General features: G+C 32.9%; 1 protein-coding gene across 1 annotated transcript; it reads right to left on the bottom strand.

The window, feature by feature from the left end:
* Positions 1-607: 607 nt before the first annotated feature.
* LOC138311486 (G2/M phase-specific E3 ubiquitin-protein ligase-like) lies at positions 608-7,863 on the bottom strand. The gene is made up of 9 exons (XM_069252817.1): positions 7,700-7,863; positions 7,098-7,191; positions 6,524-6,583; positions 6,069-6,109; positions 4,926-5,224; positions 4,450-4,631; positions 2,995-3,167; positions 1,567-1,790; positions 608-852 (listed from the first exon to the last, which is right to left on the bottom strand). Exons 1-9 carry the CDS (start codon positions 7,861-7,863, stop codon positions 608-610), a joined length of 1,482 nt encoding a protein of 493 aa, XP_069108918.1.
* Between the last annotated feature and the right edge of the window lie 10,454 nt (positions 7,864-18,317).

The following is an 18,317-nucleotide window of genomic DNA, read 5'->3' as shown; positions in this document are numbered from 1 at the left end:
CAGCAAAGCAAAACAACTTTGTAACAATAGAAAGAATCAAATAGAGTGAAAATGTTCACCCTTTCCTCCACTAACAGTTATAGACTTTCCGATGAATGCAGATTAAAGGACATTCGTTTACAGAAACTTGGTAGCTCTTCATCCGAGCATGTCACAGGGCAAAATGAGGTATCTAGGTCTTTTAGTTATTCATAAGAAGACTTTTAAATAATTTAGTCATTTTAACCCCTGTGACTTTGAATGAGGTCAATGACATTCGTTTGAACAAATTTGGTATTCATTTATCCCTCACATATCAGGACTTTAGGTCTCTTAGTTATTCATAATAAGCAAATTCGACCTCTGTGAATTTGAATAAAAGTCAATGTCATTAATTAGAACAATCTTAGTAGCGCATCATCCCGGCATGTTGCATGTGTAATATGAATACCCTGGATATTTCGGTTATTGAGAGAAGTCGTTAGAAGGAAAAAATACGGACGATGCACGACGTCGGACGAAGTATGATAATGGTCATTTTGAACCTTCGGGTCATATGGACTGAAATGTAACGAAAACATAATGTGATTTTTGTTCATTTTAAAGAATATCACTGTTGCTCCAATGACTATTCGTTGGTAAATGCTGTAACCATTTCCAAGGTACGCAGCATATTAGTTTTGAATATTTCGTATTCCTCTACCACTGGAATGCGCAATGTATTTGCACAGGTGTTTGCCATAGGAAATTGCCACCTGCTATCATCTGGGTCATAATGGCCAAAGGATGTACTCGGAGATGGAACCATACCGAGAATAGGAACAGTTCTGAGTCCAGTCACGAATTGAAGAAGATCTTCAAGTTTGTCCATTTCTGCAATGAACAACGATTATCATTAGCATATTTAAATAATTATATATCTTACATCAATTTATTTGAAATACTATTTACATGTAAATGTTTGATTAGAGCAATGTGAAAATGATAAAATTCCATCAAATCAATATCACCAGTCACTGTCAATGACACTATGTCACTTTTGTTGCGTTTCATTTCCAGATTAAATGAACATAGCTATCAAAAAGCAATGAAGGCAATGATTCGTCATATTCCAATTAATTAATTTACGTTCTGTAACAATGTTTTGTTTACATGGAAAACGGATGTGCCTATAGTGTTTGTTAGTGTGTCTGACCGAATGTTGTATTAGATTTACATGGATTGATGGCTTTTGTTGAAACTTCGATCTGTTAGTAGTAGCGTTTGAGGCAGGAGAGACTGGTTACCAATGCAATAGATTCGTTCGCCACATATTGATTCCCTGATAACTTTGAAACCAGTTAATGAAGTTGAAAGTTATACAATGTCAGGTTATAGGTTTTGGTTAAAAGATGTTCCTTACAAAACTCATTTTTCATCTGCATTCTAGACAATGTTTAGAAAACAATTATTCCCCGACAGGTGGAATATACATTGCTTCAGTATACATTTAGACAGAATGCTTGAATCCGTAACTACAATGTACCTGTCTCAGCCACCATTTAAAAATGATGATATACAGCGAACACACTAAATCTACAAACCAACCTTCGAGATCTTGAAGGAAATCTCTCCAATATCCTTGGGTTCTTCTCTCTGCTCTATATTTGTTAGATTCTTGGTCCGACCATGCTGAACTTGGAATGGTCAAGAATGACTCAACGCTTAGTGCGTCTAATGGATCATCTTCCATTGTGAATGGAGATTGAAAAATCTCAGGATGGAGTCTAATTTGCTCCAGAACAGAGCAGGTCATCAATCCTTTCTGGAATCTGTCAATAAAAAGTATTGTTAAACAGACTTTCGGTATATTTTATACTTCTAGTCCAAAACAGATGCCAGGTATGATATTTTAGTAATTCTTTCAAAGCTTTAATTGATATGCTAGTTGTGAAAACATACATAAAAATAAAAAGTGGAGGTCATTTGGACCGTCTGTTGCTCATGACCGGTAAGTAATGTTTTTGTTTACTTATACTTGGGGTTTAGGTTATCATGATATGGGATATGCTTAAAGTCACGTCGGAGCCCTTGTGAGATATAGAGGGTTAATTACAAGGGTAACATTTCTGTTTGATCCAGTTTTGTTGTTTTTATGAATTAGTATGCTTAGATATATCGAAATTAAACAAATGGTAAAACATAACACAAGGCGGTAATAATAATAATTGATACTGATTTTACGCACCGTGTTGCATCAGCCGTATCTTTGTCTATTTATTTCTTAGCTGATGATTACTGGTGTAGATAATTCTTTTCCGTATTGAACGTAGCTTGTAATGCTATAAAAGTTATATCTTGAATCTCTGTATTTAGATGGTTTTAATTAAGGATATTGTTTTGCGTTTTCGTAGTAAATTTCGTATGTTGAAAAGAAGGTCGGTTCCCATGTGTAGGAACACTATTCAATATGAATTAACAAATCACAATGTAGATAGGCTATATTAAACGTGTGTAATTCATATAATTTATGAAATGACTTTATACATGGGAACATGGGAAACACATAATGATGAAACATGAAATATAACAGTTTTATCATTTAACAGGCACTAAATAGACTTTATTTATTGAATAATTGGAATAATAAAAAATCTTATCATAGTGATCGATTTTTTGACAGTAACTTATATTTTCCATTTCATTTTCATTTCATGTCATGATGACCTAATCCCCGGATACCTTAACAAAAAGTAAATGTTATCGTTCATGGCCGCCAGAGGGCCCAAATGGACCATCTTCCTTTATACAAAATGCATTATCATTCATAGACAGCTATTAGAAATGGACATAAACATCCTTGCCAAAATTACATTTTTCAGAACAACCAGTACTGTATAAAAAGTAACTACATGTATGTATCTGGGGTGATGGGACTTTAATTATAGCAGGTGGCTTTGGCCATCAGTGTTAATATGAAAGTTAAGTTATCTTTGTTTACATGAATATAGTTTGTTTCAAAAGGTTCTCACTCACTGTTCTAGGGCCACTGACACACGGCCGATGGCTAAGAAATGGCACATGCTCGTCACAAATTTCGGTTTGTCTTCGAGGCGGAATGTCAATGGCAGACACCCTGCTAGTGCCACCGTCTCCTTTATATCAAAAAGCTCTTTTTGGAATGAGGCCAGATCTATTGAATCTGCGATCTTGTTGATAAAAATGAAAAATAGGATACGTAATTTATTTTGAAATCTCAGAAGCACGTGTTAAAAAAAAATCTATTCAGGTGTAGTAATGTACAAATAATTTTCTTTATAACCCTGAAATGGAGAACAAACTACATAAGTTAATTATTCATTGAGCAAGGCTGATCGAAAATACATCAAAATTTTATAAGATAGTATGCATGATTTTATCAGAAGATTACCGAGATATTTTATCTCAAGTTAAAAAATTAACATCATATTTTTTTCAGTATTATATTGAAAACTCAAAGTTTTGATGCATTAAGTTGTGAAAATTATTGAAATACAGGGCATAAAATGATGCTTTATACGCAGTTGCAGCAGCACAGAGCTTATGTAATTAAAGATTTCCATTTCGGATAGCAATCCCTACTGTTCTGTATTTATTATTTCCTTTTCTTTTTACGAATGCTCAACTTTGAACACGTTGTGTACATTTAAGATTTCTTTTAATTTTGTACGGTGTCGCTCAAGGTTAAAGATGCTCCACCGCTGACGAATGTTTTTTTTTCTCAATAAATATCAGGAGCAGACGAATTAGTATTTTTCTTCAGTTACCAAAGTTACTTACTTTACACCATTGCTACCATTGAATGGAATTTAAGATAGAAATATAAAAAATAATTGACTGTGTCCCGAAAATAATTCCGTGACACTATGTCCTATATTGAATGAAGTACCGATTGCACCAATAGCAAATTATTTTGTATTGTTTTTTATTGATCAAATGATGATATTTTCCATGCAAAGAGTTTTCAGAATTGAAAAAAATAACATCCATAACGTTACCATAGTTGAATCATTTTATTGCATTCAAATTTAGTAGTTCTTGAATTTTTATGCTTTATTTAATTTTAGACGGAATTAATTCTGAAAAAAATTCACTTTAGAATTACTACTTTGACCTCTGAAATTACCATGAGCCTAAACAATCGAATTTTCTGAATAGCATACAATATGCAATTTGCAAAATATTTTGCATGTAACGACCCAAACTGATACCCTTACTTTAGTATGATCTTGGGTGGGTGTCCAAATATAAATACATGTATAATACATTGAAAAATGATGTTAAAATGTTGCAATTCTTCACACATGTCCAAAGCACTTCCATAGTTTTCACAAAATCCTTCGTACATATACATTGTGTATTGATATACCTTATCATCTTCTATTTACAAACATTATATCTATGATAAATTTTACATTCACAGATCGAAACATGATAACATATTTTAACAACCTTTTTAATTATTTCACGTGTCTCATAATCCATAATGTCATTAATCCCAGGTTCTGTGTGATTCACGCCTTTGGCAATAGCGATGTATAAGACTGGACTAAGAAAGCCTGGGTTTGGTCCGCCATGCACAAAGCTGTATGCAATAATTTTTCCAGCAGTTTCATACAACCCCTTTTGTAACGCTGAAAATAAAACAACAACAAAATTTCATATCACAGTGCCGATCCAATTATTAGCGGACCTTTACTGAGACTTTCAATATATGTTTGTAAGGTATGCAAGTGAGTGAGATCGATATATACTTTTGTAACTATGTCTATATCCATTTAAATGGTTTTGTATGTAAATTTGTATATATTGTAAATAACCTGTGTCTATTGTTCTTTTGGAAACCAGCAATTGCTCATCCCGTTACAGTGACCCTTTTGTGCCCGAACTTGTTGTGATGGAAAAATTGCATCTGAACTAAAACATACCTCTATAATCCAAAGCCAAGGATTTAGATGATACAGGACCTTCAAAGATGTTGCTATCTCTTAATGCCACAATTGTCAACTGCAGGAATTCTCGAGTTGGCCCTCCGTTATCTATCCCTTGTTCTCCTGCAAAGGCAACTGACAGAGGTGCCCAATGATTGAAGCGGGTCCTCTGAAAGGCGCGACAACCCCCATCTAATATATTACCTCTGTCGACATTGACGATATTTTTCCTTCCTTCTGAATCTATGTGGGTTTTTAACATAGATAGTACAGAAGTCAGTGTCGTCATTTCAGGCCTGGAACAAAGAACATGATTAGTTTTAAAAGAAATATAACCTCTTCATACGGTAAAAGTAAAACATGTTTTCAGTACCTATCTTTTACATTTTTAATTAGTGTATTGTTTTGTCCCCATCTCTTTTTTCCTTATTGTAGTGTCTATTGCAAACTGTTTTACGAAGAAGGACGAATGTGATGGGATGTTGTTGTATTCTATTTCATACCATACAACTTTAAATGACCCCAGCTTGTTTCAAGTAATGAACAATTATGATATACCAGAACCAAATTATTAGATCATTCATTCAATTATACAATATATTTTCTTTTTTTTATAAAATATCTTACTTAAAGCTACCTATTAGTACATTAGATACGCTATAGTGTATTCTTAATGGCTAAAACCTGGTTACTTGAAGGGCATTTTTTATGTTAATTCGATGTTTCAATATGAGATACCTAGTTTGTATAACATAATGTGCTATTGTGACTCCGCCAACATGTTGGCAATGATGTCCAACTTATAAACTTTGTTCTTGAATACTACTTATGCTAGTTCCTATTAATCACAGAATCGTTTTACATAGCAAAAGGATCTTTTTAATTTGACATTCTTTCTACAAACTGTCGAGTTCTGATTTGCTATAGTAATCCCATCTTCGCTAGCCAAGGCTTCCGATTACGTGACACTCCACGAACCAGAAGCCTTGGATAGCGAAGATGTAGTAATATCTAAGCAATAATATTTCGCAGATTATTATTTGATGCACGCAAATACGTTATTGATTTGTTTATATATCAAAACTACAATTGCATGTTGCTTATCTTGAAAGTAGAATCTTCGACAAGTAAAAAACATACTGATGGGCAGGGCTGGTGTATTCACCGTTGTTGTCAGTTGACTGAAAAGAAAAACATTTTTTATAAAAAATTAATTAACTGATTTACATTGCTAGTTTTAAACTCCTGCTGCAGCAATTTAAGCCTTTCGATTGGAATATGTAATATATTCCATTTTCGATAATAAAAAGATTAAAGTAACGTAAATCGGTAACGTTCTCTGTAAAATTAAATCAGGGCGACTACATCATGTGACTCATGTATGTTCTGTTTCTCGGTCCCATGGACTTATGCTTAATCATTTGAACAATTTAACAACTAAGTTCTGAAGAGATACAGTTGGACAACTGTGGGTCCTTTTTACCACATTGGTCAGGCTCTTGGGAAGATCATTGGCACACGTTTATGGTTTTCTGACCTTAGTCTGTTTAGATATTTGTTTGTGGACTTTGTCATTCTAGGAATCACATACTTACAACTGTAGGTAAATCCAAAGAAGCACTGTCAAGAACAGCAAGTCTCGCCTGTCTCAGTGCCTTTTGAATAAATGAAATATGAAATCAAGAGATTAATGCAGATTCTAGTCCTTATTTGCCAAAACAAAATGTTTGTTGAGGTTATTACCAAACAATTTGCATATAATAACAAGCCTGACACCCTGACATCAGCCCGAAGTGTAAGAGGGTGTGATACAAAATATATTACAATAATCATATCATAACCTAAAGCTTTTAATCATTTTTTTGGAAAAAAATATAATATAAAATGAAAGTTCATATTAAACATTAGGCTTATTTTTATTTTGGAAACAGATAATCTTATTTATTACGTTACACAATTACAAAATACCTGATAAAAATAACACTTTAAATATCTTACTAGTACAGTATCAAAATGTTCATATTAAAAAATAAAATGACAGATAATGATTCGGCAAGAAACTCTTGTAAGCAAACTATGAAAGTTTGTTCCGTTGTCACAATGTCTCTTTTTCAGCGATTATAACAAAACTAAACAACCCTATGGACCTGATCGTGGCCTTTGCATTACCTGCAATTGTCCGGTGAGACCACCATCTCCAGACCATTTCTGATACTTGTGGAAATTTTCAATCAAGTTATAAACCTCATTAATACGAACTATTCTAAAATCAAAAGTGATACAAATTTTTGATATGGCGCTGAGATTACTAGCAATATATTGGTAAAATGTTCATTAAAATTGTGTGATTTTTTTGAACATACCATTTCCTGGGAAGTATTTCTGGTAGATCGTCAAATATTGATTGGTTACTTGCTGATGTCCTCTCGTTCTCCTGTCAGTGAATACAATGTTAAGCGATGAAATGCGATGATTGCAAATGTTTGATTATTTGTATATGGAATATTTTTTTCTAACTGTAGCCATTTGAAGTAAATACATTTTAGTTCATTAATCAGAGTGGAAAAATAATTCACAAATGTAATGATTTCAGATGAAATCGCATAATGTCTTATCCCAGAAACAAATACTTTCTTTCAGGTTAATATACTAAATCTTTTTACTCTAATAACAGACAGCTCATCGTTATAATCAAAATTTACTCGTCACAGTAACTCTAAATAAGTTTTTTTATTATTCAATTACTCATATTTCGTTCGAGTCTGACATACTTGTCTTGTACGATCAATAGCAAGACTTTGGGCATAGGCTTGATCCTGTTCACAAGATAAACAACCCTGAGTTTCCATTGTTTTGCCACAGACCAAGCAAACCGTTCTCTGTGGGCTGTCACCAGGAATCCTTTGTTGGTAAGCCTATTGTGTTTAAAATCCATGATATCATAGAATTTAATTAACGAAGACTTCAAAAAATCCGAGCTAGAATCAAAGCAAACTGAAGATGTTTAATGAAATATAAGTCTGGCAATTTACAATAGTCTATATGATGGACCACATGTTGGTTTACATTGGTTACAGCAACGTTGTTGAAAGTCCCTAAGTCAGAATAAAATTCAGCACGTCAATGATCCCATGATATAGCTGATTTACTTGCAGGTTTTCATATCACATGTCAACGTCTGAGTGTGAAGACAGATAATTTCTCAGTAGCATTACTGGTACCAAGCTGTTCATGTTAAATGAGGTGCTGATTTAGTTTGACGAACGCCTTTATAACTGCAAAAATAAACTTATTAGCATACCGTAAGTATGACACTGAGTTTAATCTTTTAGTAATTGCATTGTATTGTTTTCCGTGTATTTTCTGAATTTGGTAAAACTTAGTGAATAACATGCTCAATACAAAAACCACAAGACTTACTGGTGAAAGACTTCCTGGCAAATCTTCAGGCCACGATGACCAGGGCATTGTCTGAGACGTCTCTAATATCGCCGATTGTTGTTGTGTCGACCATATTGTGGAGGTGGATAAAGGCGACCATGCCGTCGTTGAAGAACTAGATGGAAGTGAAGGAAGCAGAGACACAGCTGTCTGGGATTGTGCCATTGGCTTTAAGTGTTGCGGTAGTGCCAGGATACCACTTGGCGATGATGATGAAATCGTGGTGGGAGTCGACGAAGAAGTATTGTGTGACTCTGTTACGGGTGGTCTTAGCTTGAATGTGATCTATGAAAATATAAAAATGACTTTAATTATCAGTAGGCTTTTGTTCAGAAACAAAACATTGAATGTAATATAATTTTGATAAATCCATGAAAAATGAAACCTCAAATTTAAGGTAATACTCTTAGTCGCGTAATTTTGTAAAACATGTCGGCGAATGTGGATACTATTATCAGTAAAAGGGAAGATTAATTTTGGAAATACTGCAAACAGAAAACAACAATTGTACTTACAGTTGGTGTTCCTGCGAGAACATGTATCGTCTGTGACGCTGAGGTCTATCAAGTAATAATATAAGTATTTTTGAGTTTATATATATATATATATAAGTGAGTCCAATCGTAACTGAGTCTATATATACAGGTATATATATTATTGAAAGGAGAAAAAATATATAAAATCCACATTTTATTTTATTCTGGATTGATATACTCCATGTATTTCTATTTTCATCGAATAATATAATAATTTTCCATCTTTCGAATTTTACAAATGAATAAAACAGACTTACTGTTGATGTTTTCGACGTTGATTCTGGTGTCTATAACAAAACATTGAATGTAATATAATTTTAATACCTCAAACCTTATCAACTTAATCCCAATACATTTGTAATTCAATTAAATAACCTTTGTCTGTCAACTTTGGCACATGTTGAATAGAGAAAATATTTCAATATGCTTTACTATGCCGATTTGGATTCTGCACAAACGGGGCATTATTTTGTAGAATGTGTCTTAAAAAAACTTCATTTCTTGGGGCGACCTTGCATTAAATTCGTACAAGTTTTCAAAAACAATAATTATAGAAGAACTTTTAAATACATTTTTCAGGATGGCGGAATCCAGATAAACTATATAACAAGAGGCCCATTTAATTTGTATTACTCACATGAATAGTACTTTATGATTAGCGTTAATGTAAAGGAATTCACATTATCCCCAAATCGGACCCCGCCCCTACGGCAGTTCGAATGTTGGATGGATTACCTGTTCAGGATGGTTAAGTTTTTAAACTAGGTTCTAAGGTAAAATTTACAATTAATTTCAGTTGCAATATACTACAGAGATTACCGTACCAGTACTTTTTACAGTGATAAGTTGGAGTTATCTACCTGATTAGCGTTCCAGTACTGTACTCTGTTGGATTGGGTGACCTTTGCTTGGGCCTGATTTGCCACCCTCCCACCCTGCCGTATAATTTCTCTTATATAAAATACATGTTGGATGCCAGTGGTAACAGCCCATTTACATATAATGGAATGTATCATCAAACGTATTCCTTACGTTTTTGGGAGGGAGGTAACTCGTACAGAAAGGTTTCGTTTTCATATAAGAAAAAAGCTATTTTGTGTGTGTGTGGTTTTTTAAAAAGTTTTTTTAAGTAAAATTAAGGGCGAATCACTGATGGTTTTTTTGCAATTATTTATACAATTTAGCTGTCGAAATAACATGTAAACTAATAATGAATTGTGAAAATATCAGGTTGCTTTTTGTAGAAACTGTAATTAAATCGACATAAAAACAACGCCTTAAAAACACATAATTATAATGTAAAGCCCGTCTTGATGTGTCAGTAAGATGTAAACTAAATGTAAACTCTGTTAAAAAACTACAAGTATAACTCAAATGTCATGTATCCTTCTTCAAACATGATAACTAGAGCAATTTTTACAGAGATTAACGTACCAGTACTTTACAGTGACAAGTTGGAGTTAAGTGGATTGTATTTCTTGTATCTGATATGCCACCCTCCCACCCTGCCATATCAAGTTTTCTAATGTAAAATTAAGGGCGAATCACTGATGGTTTTTTTTGCAATTATTTACACAATTTAGCTGTCGAAATAACATGTAAACTAATAATGAATTGTGATAATATCAGGTTGCTTTTTGTAGAAACTGTAATTAAATCGACATAAAAACAACGCCTTAAAAACGCATAATTATAATGTAAAGTCCGTCTTGATGTGTCAGTAAGATGTAAACTAAATGTAAACTCTGTTAAAAAACTACAAGTATCACTAAAATGTCATTTATCCTTCTTCAAACATGAAAACTAGAGCAATTTCTACAGAGATTACCGTACCAGTACTTTACAGTGATAAGTTGGAGTTATCTACCTGATTAGCGTTCCAGTACTGTACTCTGTTGGATTGGGTGACCTTTGCTTGGACCTGATTTGCCACCCTCCCACCCTGCCGTATAATTTCTCTTATATAAAATACATGTTGGATGCCAGTGGTAACAGCCCATTTACATATAATGGAATGTATCATCAAACGTATTCCTTACGTTTTTGGGAGGGAGGTAACTCGTACCGAAAGGTTTCGTTTTCATATAAGAAAAAAGCTATTTTGTGTGTGTTTGTTTTTTTTTTTTTATTTAGTAAAATTAAGGGCGAATCACTGATGTTTTTTTTTTTTTGTTTTTGCAATTATTTATACAATTTAGCTGTCGAAATAACATGTAAACTAATAATGAATTGTGAAAATATCAGGTTGCTTTTTGTAGAAACTGTAATTAAATCGACATAAAAACAACGCCTTAAAAACACATAATTATAATGTAAAGCCCGTCTTGATGTGTCAGTAAGATGTAAACTAAATGTAAACTCTGTTAAAAAACTACAAGTATAACTCAAATGTCATGTATCCTTCTTCAAACATGATAACTAGAGCAATTTTTACAGAGATTAACGTACCAGTACTTTACAGTGACAAGTTGGAGTTAAGTGGATTGTATTTCTTGTATCTGATATGCCACCCTCCCACCCTGCCATATCAAGTTTTCTAATGTAAAATTAAGGGCGAATCACTGATGGTTTTTTTGCAATTATTTACACAATTTAGCTGTCGAAATAACATGTAAACTAATAATGAATTGTGATAATATCAGGTTGCTTTTTGTAGAAACTGTAATTAAATCGACATAAAAACAACGCCTTAAAAACGCATAATTATAATGTAAAGCCCGTCTTGATGTGTCAGTAAGATGTAAACTAAATGTAAACTCTGTTAAAAAACTACAAGTATCACTAAAATGTCATTTATCCTTCTTCAAACATGAAAACTAGAGCAATTTCTACAGAGATTACCGTACCAGTACTTTACAGTGATAAGTTGGAGTTATCTACCTGATTAGCGTTCCAGTACTGTACTCTGTTGGATTGGGTGACCTTTGCTTGGACCTGATTTGCCACCCTCCCACCCTGCCGTATAATTTCTCTTATATAAAATACATGTTGGATGCCAGTGGTAACAGCCCATTTACATATAATGGAATGTATCATCAAACGTATTCCTTACGTTTTTGGGAGGGAGGTAACTCGTACCGAAAGGTTTCGTTTTCATATAAGAAAAAAGCTATTTTGTGTGTGTGTGGTTTTTTTTTTTTTTTTAGTAAAATTAAGGGCGAATCACTGATGGTTTTTTTTGTTTTTGCAATTATTTATACAATTTAGCTGTCGAAATAACATGTAAACTAATAATGAATTGTGAAAATATCAGGTTGCTTTTTGTAGAAACTGTAATTAAATCGACATAAAAACAACGCCTTAAAAACACATAATTATAATGTAAAGCCCGTCTTGATGTGTCAGTAAGATGTAAACTAAATGTAAACTCTGTTAAAAAACTACAAGTATAACTCAAATGTCATGTATCCTTCTTCAAACATGATAACTAGAGCAATTTTTACAGAGATTAACGTACCAGTACTTTACAGTGACAAGTTGGAGTTAAGTGGATTGTATTTCTTGTATCTGATATGCCACCCTCCCACCCTGCCATATCAAGTTTTCTAATGTAAAATTAAGGGCGAATCACTGATGGTTTTTTTTTTGCAATTATTTACACAATTTAGCTGTCGAAATAACATGTAAACTAATAATGAATTGTGATAATATCAGGTTGCTTTTTGTAGAAACTGTAATTAAATCGACATAAAAACAACGCCTTAAAAACGCATAATTATAATGTAAAGTCCGTCTTGATGTGTCAGTAAGATGTAAACTAAATGTAAACTCTGTTAAAAAACTACAAGTATCACTAAAATGTCATTTATCCTTCTTCAAACATGAAAACTAGAGCAATTTCTACAGAGATTACCGTACCAGTACTTTACAGTGATAAGTTGGAGTTATCTACCTGATTAGCGTTCCAGTACTGTACTCTGTTGGATTGGGTGACCTTTGCTTGGACCTGATTTGCCACCCTCCCACCCTGCCGTATAATTTCTCTTATATAAAATACATGTTGGATGCCAGTGGTAACAGCCCATTTACATATAATGGAATGTATCATCAAACGTATTCCTTACGTTTTTGGGAGGGAGGTAACTCGTACAGAAAGGTTTCGTTTTCATATAAGAAAAAAGCTATTTTGTGTGTGTGGTATTTTTAAAAAGTTTTTTTAAGTAAAATTAAGGGCGAATCACTGATGGTTTTTTTGCAATTATTTACACAATTTAGCTGTCGAAATAACATGTAAACTAATAATGAATTGTGAAAATATCAGGTTGCTTTTTGTAGAAACTGTAATTAAATCGACATAAAAACAACGCCTTAAAAACACATAATTATAATGTAAAGCCCGTCTTGATGTGTCAGTAAGATGTAAACTAAATGTAAACTCTGTTAAAAAACTACAAGTATAACTCAAATGTCATGTATCCTTCTTCAAACATGATAACTAGAGCAATTTTTACAGAGATTAACGTACCAGTACTTTACAGTGACAAGTTGGAGTTAAGTGGATTGTATTTCTTGTATCTGATATGCCACCCTCCCACCCTGCCATATCAAGTTTTCTAATGTAAAATTAAGGGCGAATCACTGATGTTTTTTTTTTTTGTTTTTGCAATTATTTATACAATTTAGCTGTCGAAATAACATGTAAACTAATAATGAATTGTGATAATATCAGGTTGCTTTTTGTAGAAACTGTAATTAAATCGACATAAAAACAACGCCTTAAAAACGCATAATTATAATGTAAAGTCCGTCTTGATGTGTCAGTAAGATGTAAACTAAATGTAAACTCTGTTAAAAAACTACAAGTATCACTAAAATGTCATTTATCCTTCTTCAAACATGAAAACTAGAGCAATTTCTACAGAGATTACCGTACCAGTACTTTACAGTGATAAGTTGGAGTTATCTACCTGATTAGCGTTCCAGTACTGTACTCTGTTGGATTGGGTGACCTTTGCTTGGACCTGATTTGCCACCCTCCCACCCTGCCGTATAATTTCTCTTATATAAAATACATGTTGGATGCCAGTGGTAACAGCCCATTTACATATAATGGAATGTATCATCAAACGTATTCCTTACGTTTTTGGGAGGGAGGTAACTCGTACCGAAAGGTTTCGTTTTCATATAAGAAAAAAGCTATTTTGTGTGTGTTTGTTTTTTTTTTTTTTTTAATTTAGTAAAATTAAGGGCGAATCACTGATGTTTTTTTTTTTTTGTTTTTGCAATTATTTATACAATTTAGCTGTCGAAATAACATGTAAACTAATAATGAATTGTGAAAATATCAGGTTGCTTTTTGTAGAAACTGTAATTAAATCGACAAAAAAACAACGCCTTAAAAACACATAATTATAATGTAAAGCCCGTCTTGATGTGTCAGTAAGATGTAAACTAAATGTAAACTCTGTTAAAAAACTACAAGTATAACTCAAATGTCATGTATCCTTCTTCAAACATGATAACTAGAGCAATTTTTACAGAGATTAACGTACCAGTACTTTACAGTGACAAGTTGGAGTTAAGTGGATTGTATTTCTTGTATCTGATATGCCACCCTCCCACCCTGCCATATCAAGTTTTCTAATGTAAAATTAAGGGCGAATCACTGATGGGTTTTTTGCAATTATTTACACAATTTAGCTGTCGAAATAACATGTAAACTAATAATGAATTGTGATAATATCAGGTTGCTTTTTGTAGAAACTGTAATTAAATCGACATAAAAACAACGCCTTAAAAACGCATAATTATAATGTAAAGTCCGTCTTGATGTGTCAGTAAGATGTAAACTAAATGTAAACTCTGTTAAAAAACTACAAGTATCACTAAAATGTCATTTATCCTTCTTCAAACATGAAAACTAGAGCAATTTCTACAGAGATTACCGTACCAGTACTTTACAGTGATAAGTTGGAGTTATCTACCTGATTAGCGTTCCAGTACTGTACTCTGTTGGATTGGGTGACCTTTGCTTGGACCTGATTTGCCACCCTCCCACCCTGCCGTATAATTTCTCTTATATAAAATACATGTTGGATGCCAGTGGTAACAGCCCATTTACATATAATGGAATGTATCATCAAACGTATTCCTTACGTTTTTGGGAGGGAGGTAACTCGTACCGAAAGGTTTCGTTTTCATATAAGAAAAAAGCTATTTTGTGTGTGTGTGGTTTTTTTTTTTTTTTTTTTAAGTAAAATTAAGGGCGAATCACTGATGTTTTTTTTTGTTTTTGCAATTATTTATACAATTTAGCTGTCGAAATAACATGTAAACTAATAATGAATTGTGAAAATATCAGGTTGCTTTTTGTAGAAACTGTAATTAAATCGACATAAAAACAACGCCTTAAAAACACATAATTATAATGTAAAGCCCGTCTTGATGTGTCAGTAAGATGTAAACTAAATGTAAACTCTGTTAAAAAACTACAAGTATAACTCAAATGTCATGTATCCTTCTTCAAACATGATAACTAGAGCAATTTTTACAGAGATTAACGTACCAGTACTTTACAGTGACAAGTTGGAGTTAAGTGGATTGTATTTCTTGTATCTGATATGCCACCCTCCCACCCTGCCATATCAAGTTTTCTAATGTAAAATTAAGGGCGAATCACTGATGGTTTTTTTGCAATTATTTACACAATTTAGCTGTCGAAATAACATGTAAACTAATAATGAATTGTGATAATATCAGGTTGCTTTTTGTAGAAACTGTAATTAAATCGACATAAAAACAACGCCTTAAAAACGCATAATTATAATGTAAAGTCCGTCTTGATGTGTCAGTAAGATGTAAACTAAATGTAAACTCTGTTAAAAAACTACAAGTATCACTAAAATGTCATTTATCCTTCTTCAAACATGAAAACTAGAGCAATTTCTACAGAGATTACCGTACCAGTACTTTACAGTGATAAGTTGGAGTTATCTACCTGATTAGCGTTCCAGTACTGTACTCTGTTGGATTGGGTGACCTTTGCTTGGACCTGATTTGCCACCCTCCCACCCTGCCGTATAATTTCTCTTATATAAAATACATGTTGGATGCCAGTGGTAACAGCCCATTTACATATAATGGAATGTATCATCAAACGTATTCCTTACGTTTTTGGGAGGGAGGTAACTCGTACAGAAAGGTTTCGTTTTCATATAAGAAAAAAGCTATTTTGTGTGTGTGTGGTTTTTTTTTTTTTTTTAGTAAAATTAAGGGCGAATCACTGATGGTTTTTTTTTTGCAATTATTTATACAATTTAGCTGTCGAAATAACATGTAAACTAATAATGAATTGTGAAAATATCAGGTTGCTTTTTGTAGAAACTGTAATTAAATCGACATAAAAACAACGCCTTAAAAACACATAATTATAATGTAAAGCCCGTCTTGATGTGTCAGTAAGATGTAAACTAAATGTAAACTCTGTTAAAAAACTACAAGTATAACTCAAATGTCATGTATCCTTCTTCAAACATGATAACTAGAGCAATTTTTACAGAGATTAACGTACCAGTACTTTACAGTGACAAGTTGGAGTTAAGTGGATTGTATTTCTTGTATCTGATATGCCACCCTCCCACCCTGCCATATCAAGTTTTCTAATGTAAAATTAAGGGCGAATCACTGATGGTTTTTTTGCAATTATTTACACAATTTAGCTGTCGAAATAACATGTAAACTAATAATGAATTGTGATAATATCAGGTTGCTTTTTGTAGAAACTGTAATTAAATCGACAAAAAAACAACGCCTTAAAAACACATAATTATAATGTAAAGCCCGTCTTGATGTGTCAGTAAGATGTAAACTAAATGTAAACTCTGTTAAAAAACTACAAGTATCACTAAAATGTCATTTATCCTTCTTCAAACATGAAAACTAGAGCAATTTCTACAGAGATTACCGTACCAGTACTTTACAGTGATAAGTTGGAGTTATCTACCTGATTAGCGTTCCAGTACTGTACTCTGTTGGATTGGGTGACCTTTGCTTGGACCTGATTTGCCACCCTCCCACCCTGCCGTATAATTTCTCTTATATAAAATACATGTTGGATGCCAGTGGTAACAGCCCATTTACATATAATGGAATGTATCATCAAACGTATTCCTTACGTTTTTGGGAGGGAGGTAACTCGTACAGAAAGGTTTCGTTTTCATATAAGAAAAAAGCTATTTTGTGTGTGTGTGTTTTTTTTTTTTTTTTTTATTTAGTAAAATTAAGGGCGAATCACTGATGTTTTTTTTTTTTTTGTTTTTGCAATTATTTATACAATTTAGCTGTCGAAATAACATGTAAACTAATAATGAATTGTGAAAATATCAGGTTGCTTTTTGTAGAAACTGTAATTAAATCGACATAAAAACAACGCCTTAAAAACACATAATTATAATGTAAAGCCCGTCTTGATGTGTCAGTAAGATGTAAACTAAATGTAAACTCTGTTAAAAAACTACAAGTATAACTCAAATGTCATGTATCCTTCTTCAAACATGATAACTAGAGCAATTTTTACAGAGATTAACGTACCAGTACTTTACAGTGACAAGTTGGAGTTAAGTGGATTGTATTTCTTGTATCTGATATGCCACCCTCCCACCCTGCCATATCAAGTTTTCTAATGTAAAATTAAGGGCGAATCACTGATGGTTTTTTTGCAATTATTTACACAATTTAGCTGTCGAAATAACATGTAAACTAATAATGAATTGTGATAATATCAGGTTGCTTTTTGTAGAAACTGTAATTAAATCGACATAAAAACAACGCCTTAAAAACGCATAATTATAATGTAAAGTCCGTCTTGATGTGTCAGTAAGATGTAAACTAAATGTAAACTCTGTTAAAAAACTACAAGTATCACTAAAATGTCATTTATCCTTCTTCAAACATGAAAACTAGAGCAATTTCTACAGAGATTACCGTACCAGTACTTTACAGTGATAAGTTGGAGTTATCTACCTGATTGTATTCCAGTACTGTACTCTGTTGGATTGGGTGACCTTTGCTTGGACCTGATTTGCCACCCTCCCACCCTGCCGTATAATTTCTCTTATATAAAATACATGTTGGATGCCAGTGGTAACAGCCCATTTACATATAATGGAATGTATCATCAAACGTATTCCTTACGTTTTTGGGAGGGAGGTAACTCGTACCGAAAGGTTTCGTTTTCATATAAGAAAAAAGCTATTTTGTGTGTGTTTGTTTTTTTTTTTTTAATTTAGTAAAATTAAGGGCGAATCACTGGCGAATCACTGATGGTTTTTTTGCAATTATTTATACAATTTAGCTGTCGAAATAACATGTAAACTAATAATGAATTGTGAAAATATCAGGTTGCTTTTTGTAGAAACTGTAATTAAATCGACATAAAAACAACGCCTTAAAAACACATAATTATAATGTAAAG

Source organism: Argopecten irradians, unplaced genomic scaffold (genome assembly GCF_041381155.1).
Source record: "Argopecten irradians isolate NY unplaced genomic scaffold, Ai_NY scaffold_0032, whole genome shotgun sequence".
NCBI classification, from domain to species: domain Eukaryota; kingdom Metazoa; phylum Mollusca; class Bivalvia; order Pectinida; family Pectinidae; genus Argopecten; species Argopecten irradians.
Note: the sequence above shows the minus strand (reverse complement) of the source record. Positions and strands in the feature narration are given on the sequence as shown.

Excerpts from the sequence above, each read along its gene's own strand:
- LOC138311486 (XM_069252817.1), bottom strand. The coding sequence starts at position 7,863 with ATGGATTTTAAACACAATAGGCTTACCAACAAAGGATTCCTGGTGACA. Across the intron at positions 5,225-6,068 it reads TACACCAGCCCTGCCCATCA|GCCTGAAATGACGACACTGA; the intron begins GTATGTTTTTTA and ends TCTTTGTTCCAG. Across the intron at positions 4,632-4,925 it reads CTTGGCTTTGGATTATAGAG|CGTTACAAAAGGGGTTGTAT; the intron begins GTATGTTTTAGT and ends TTTTATTTTCAG.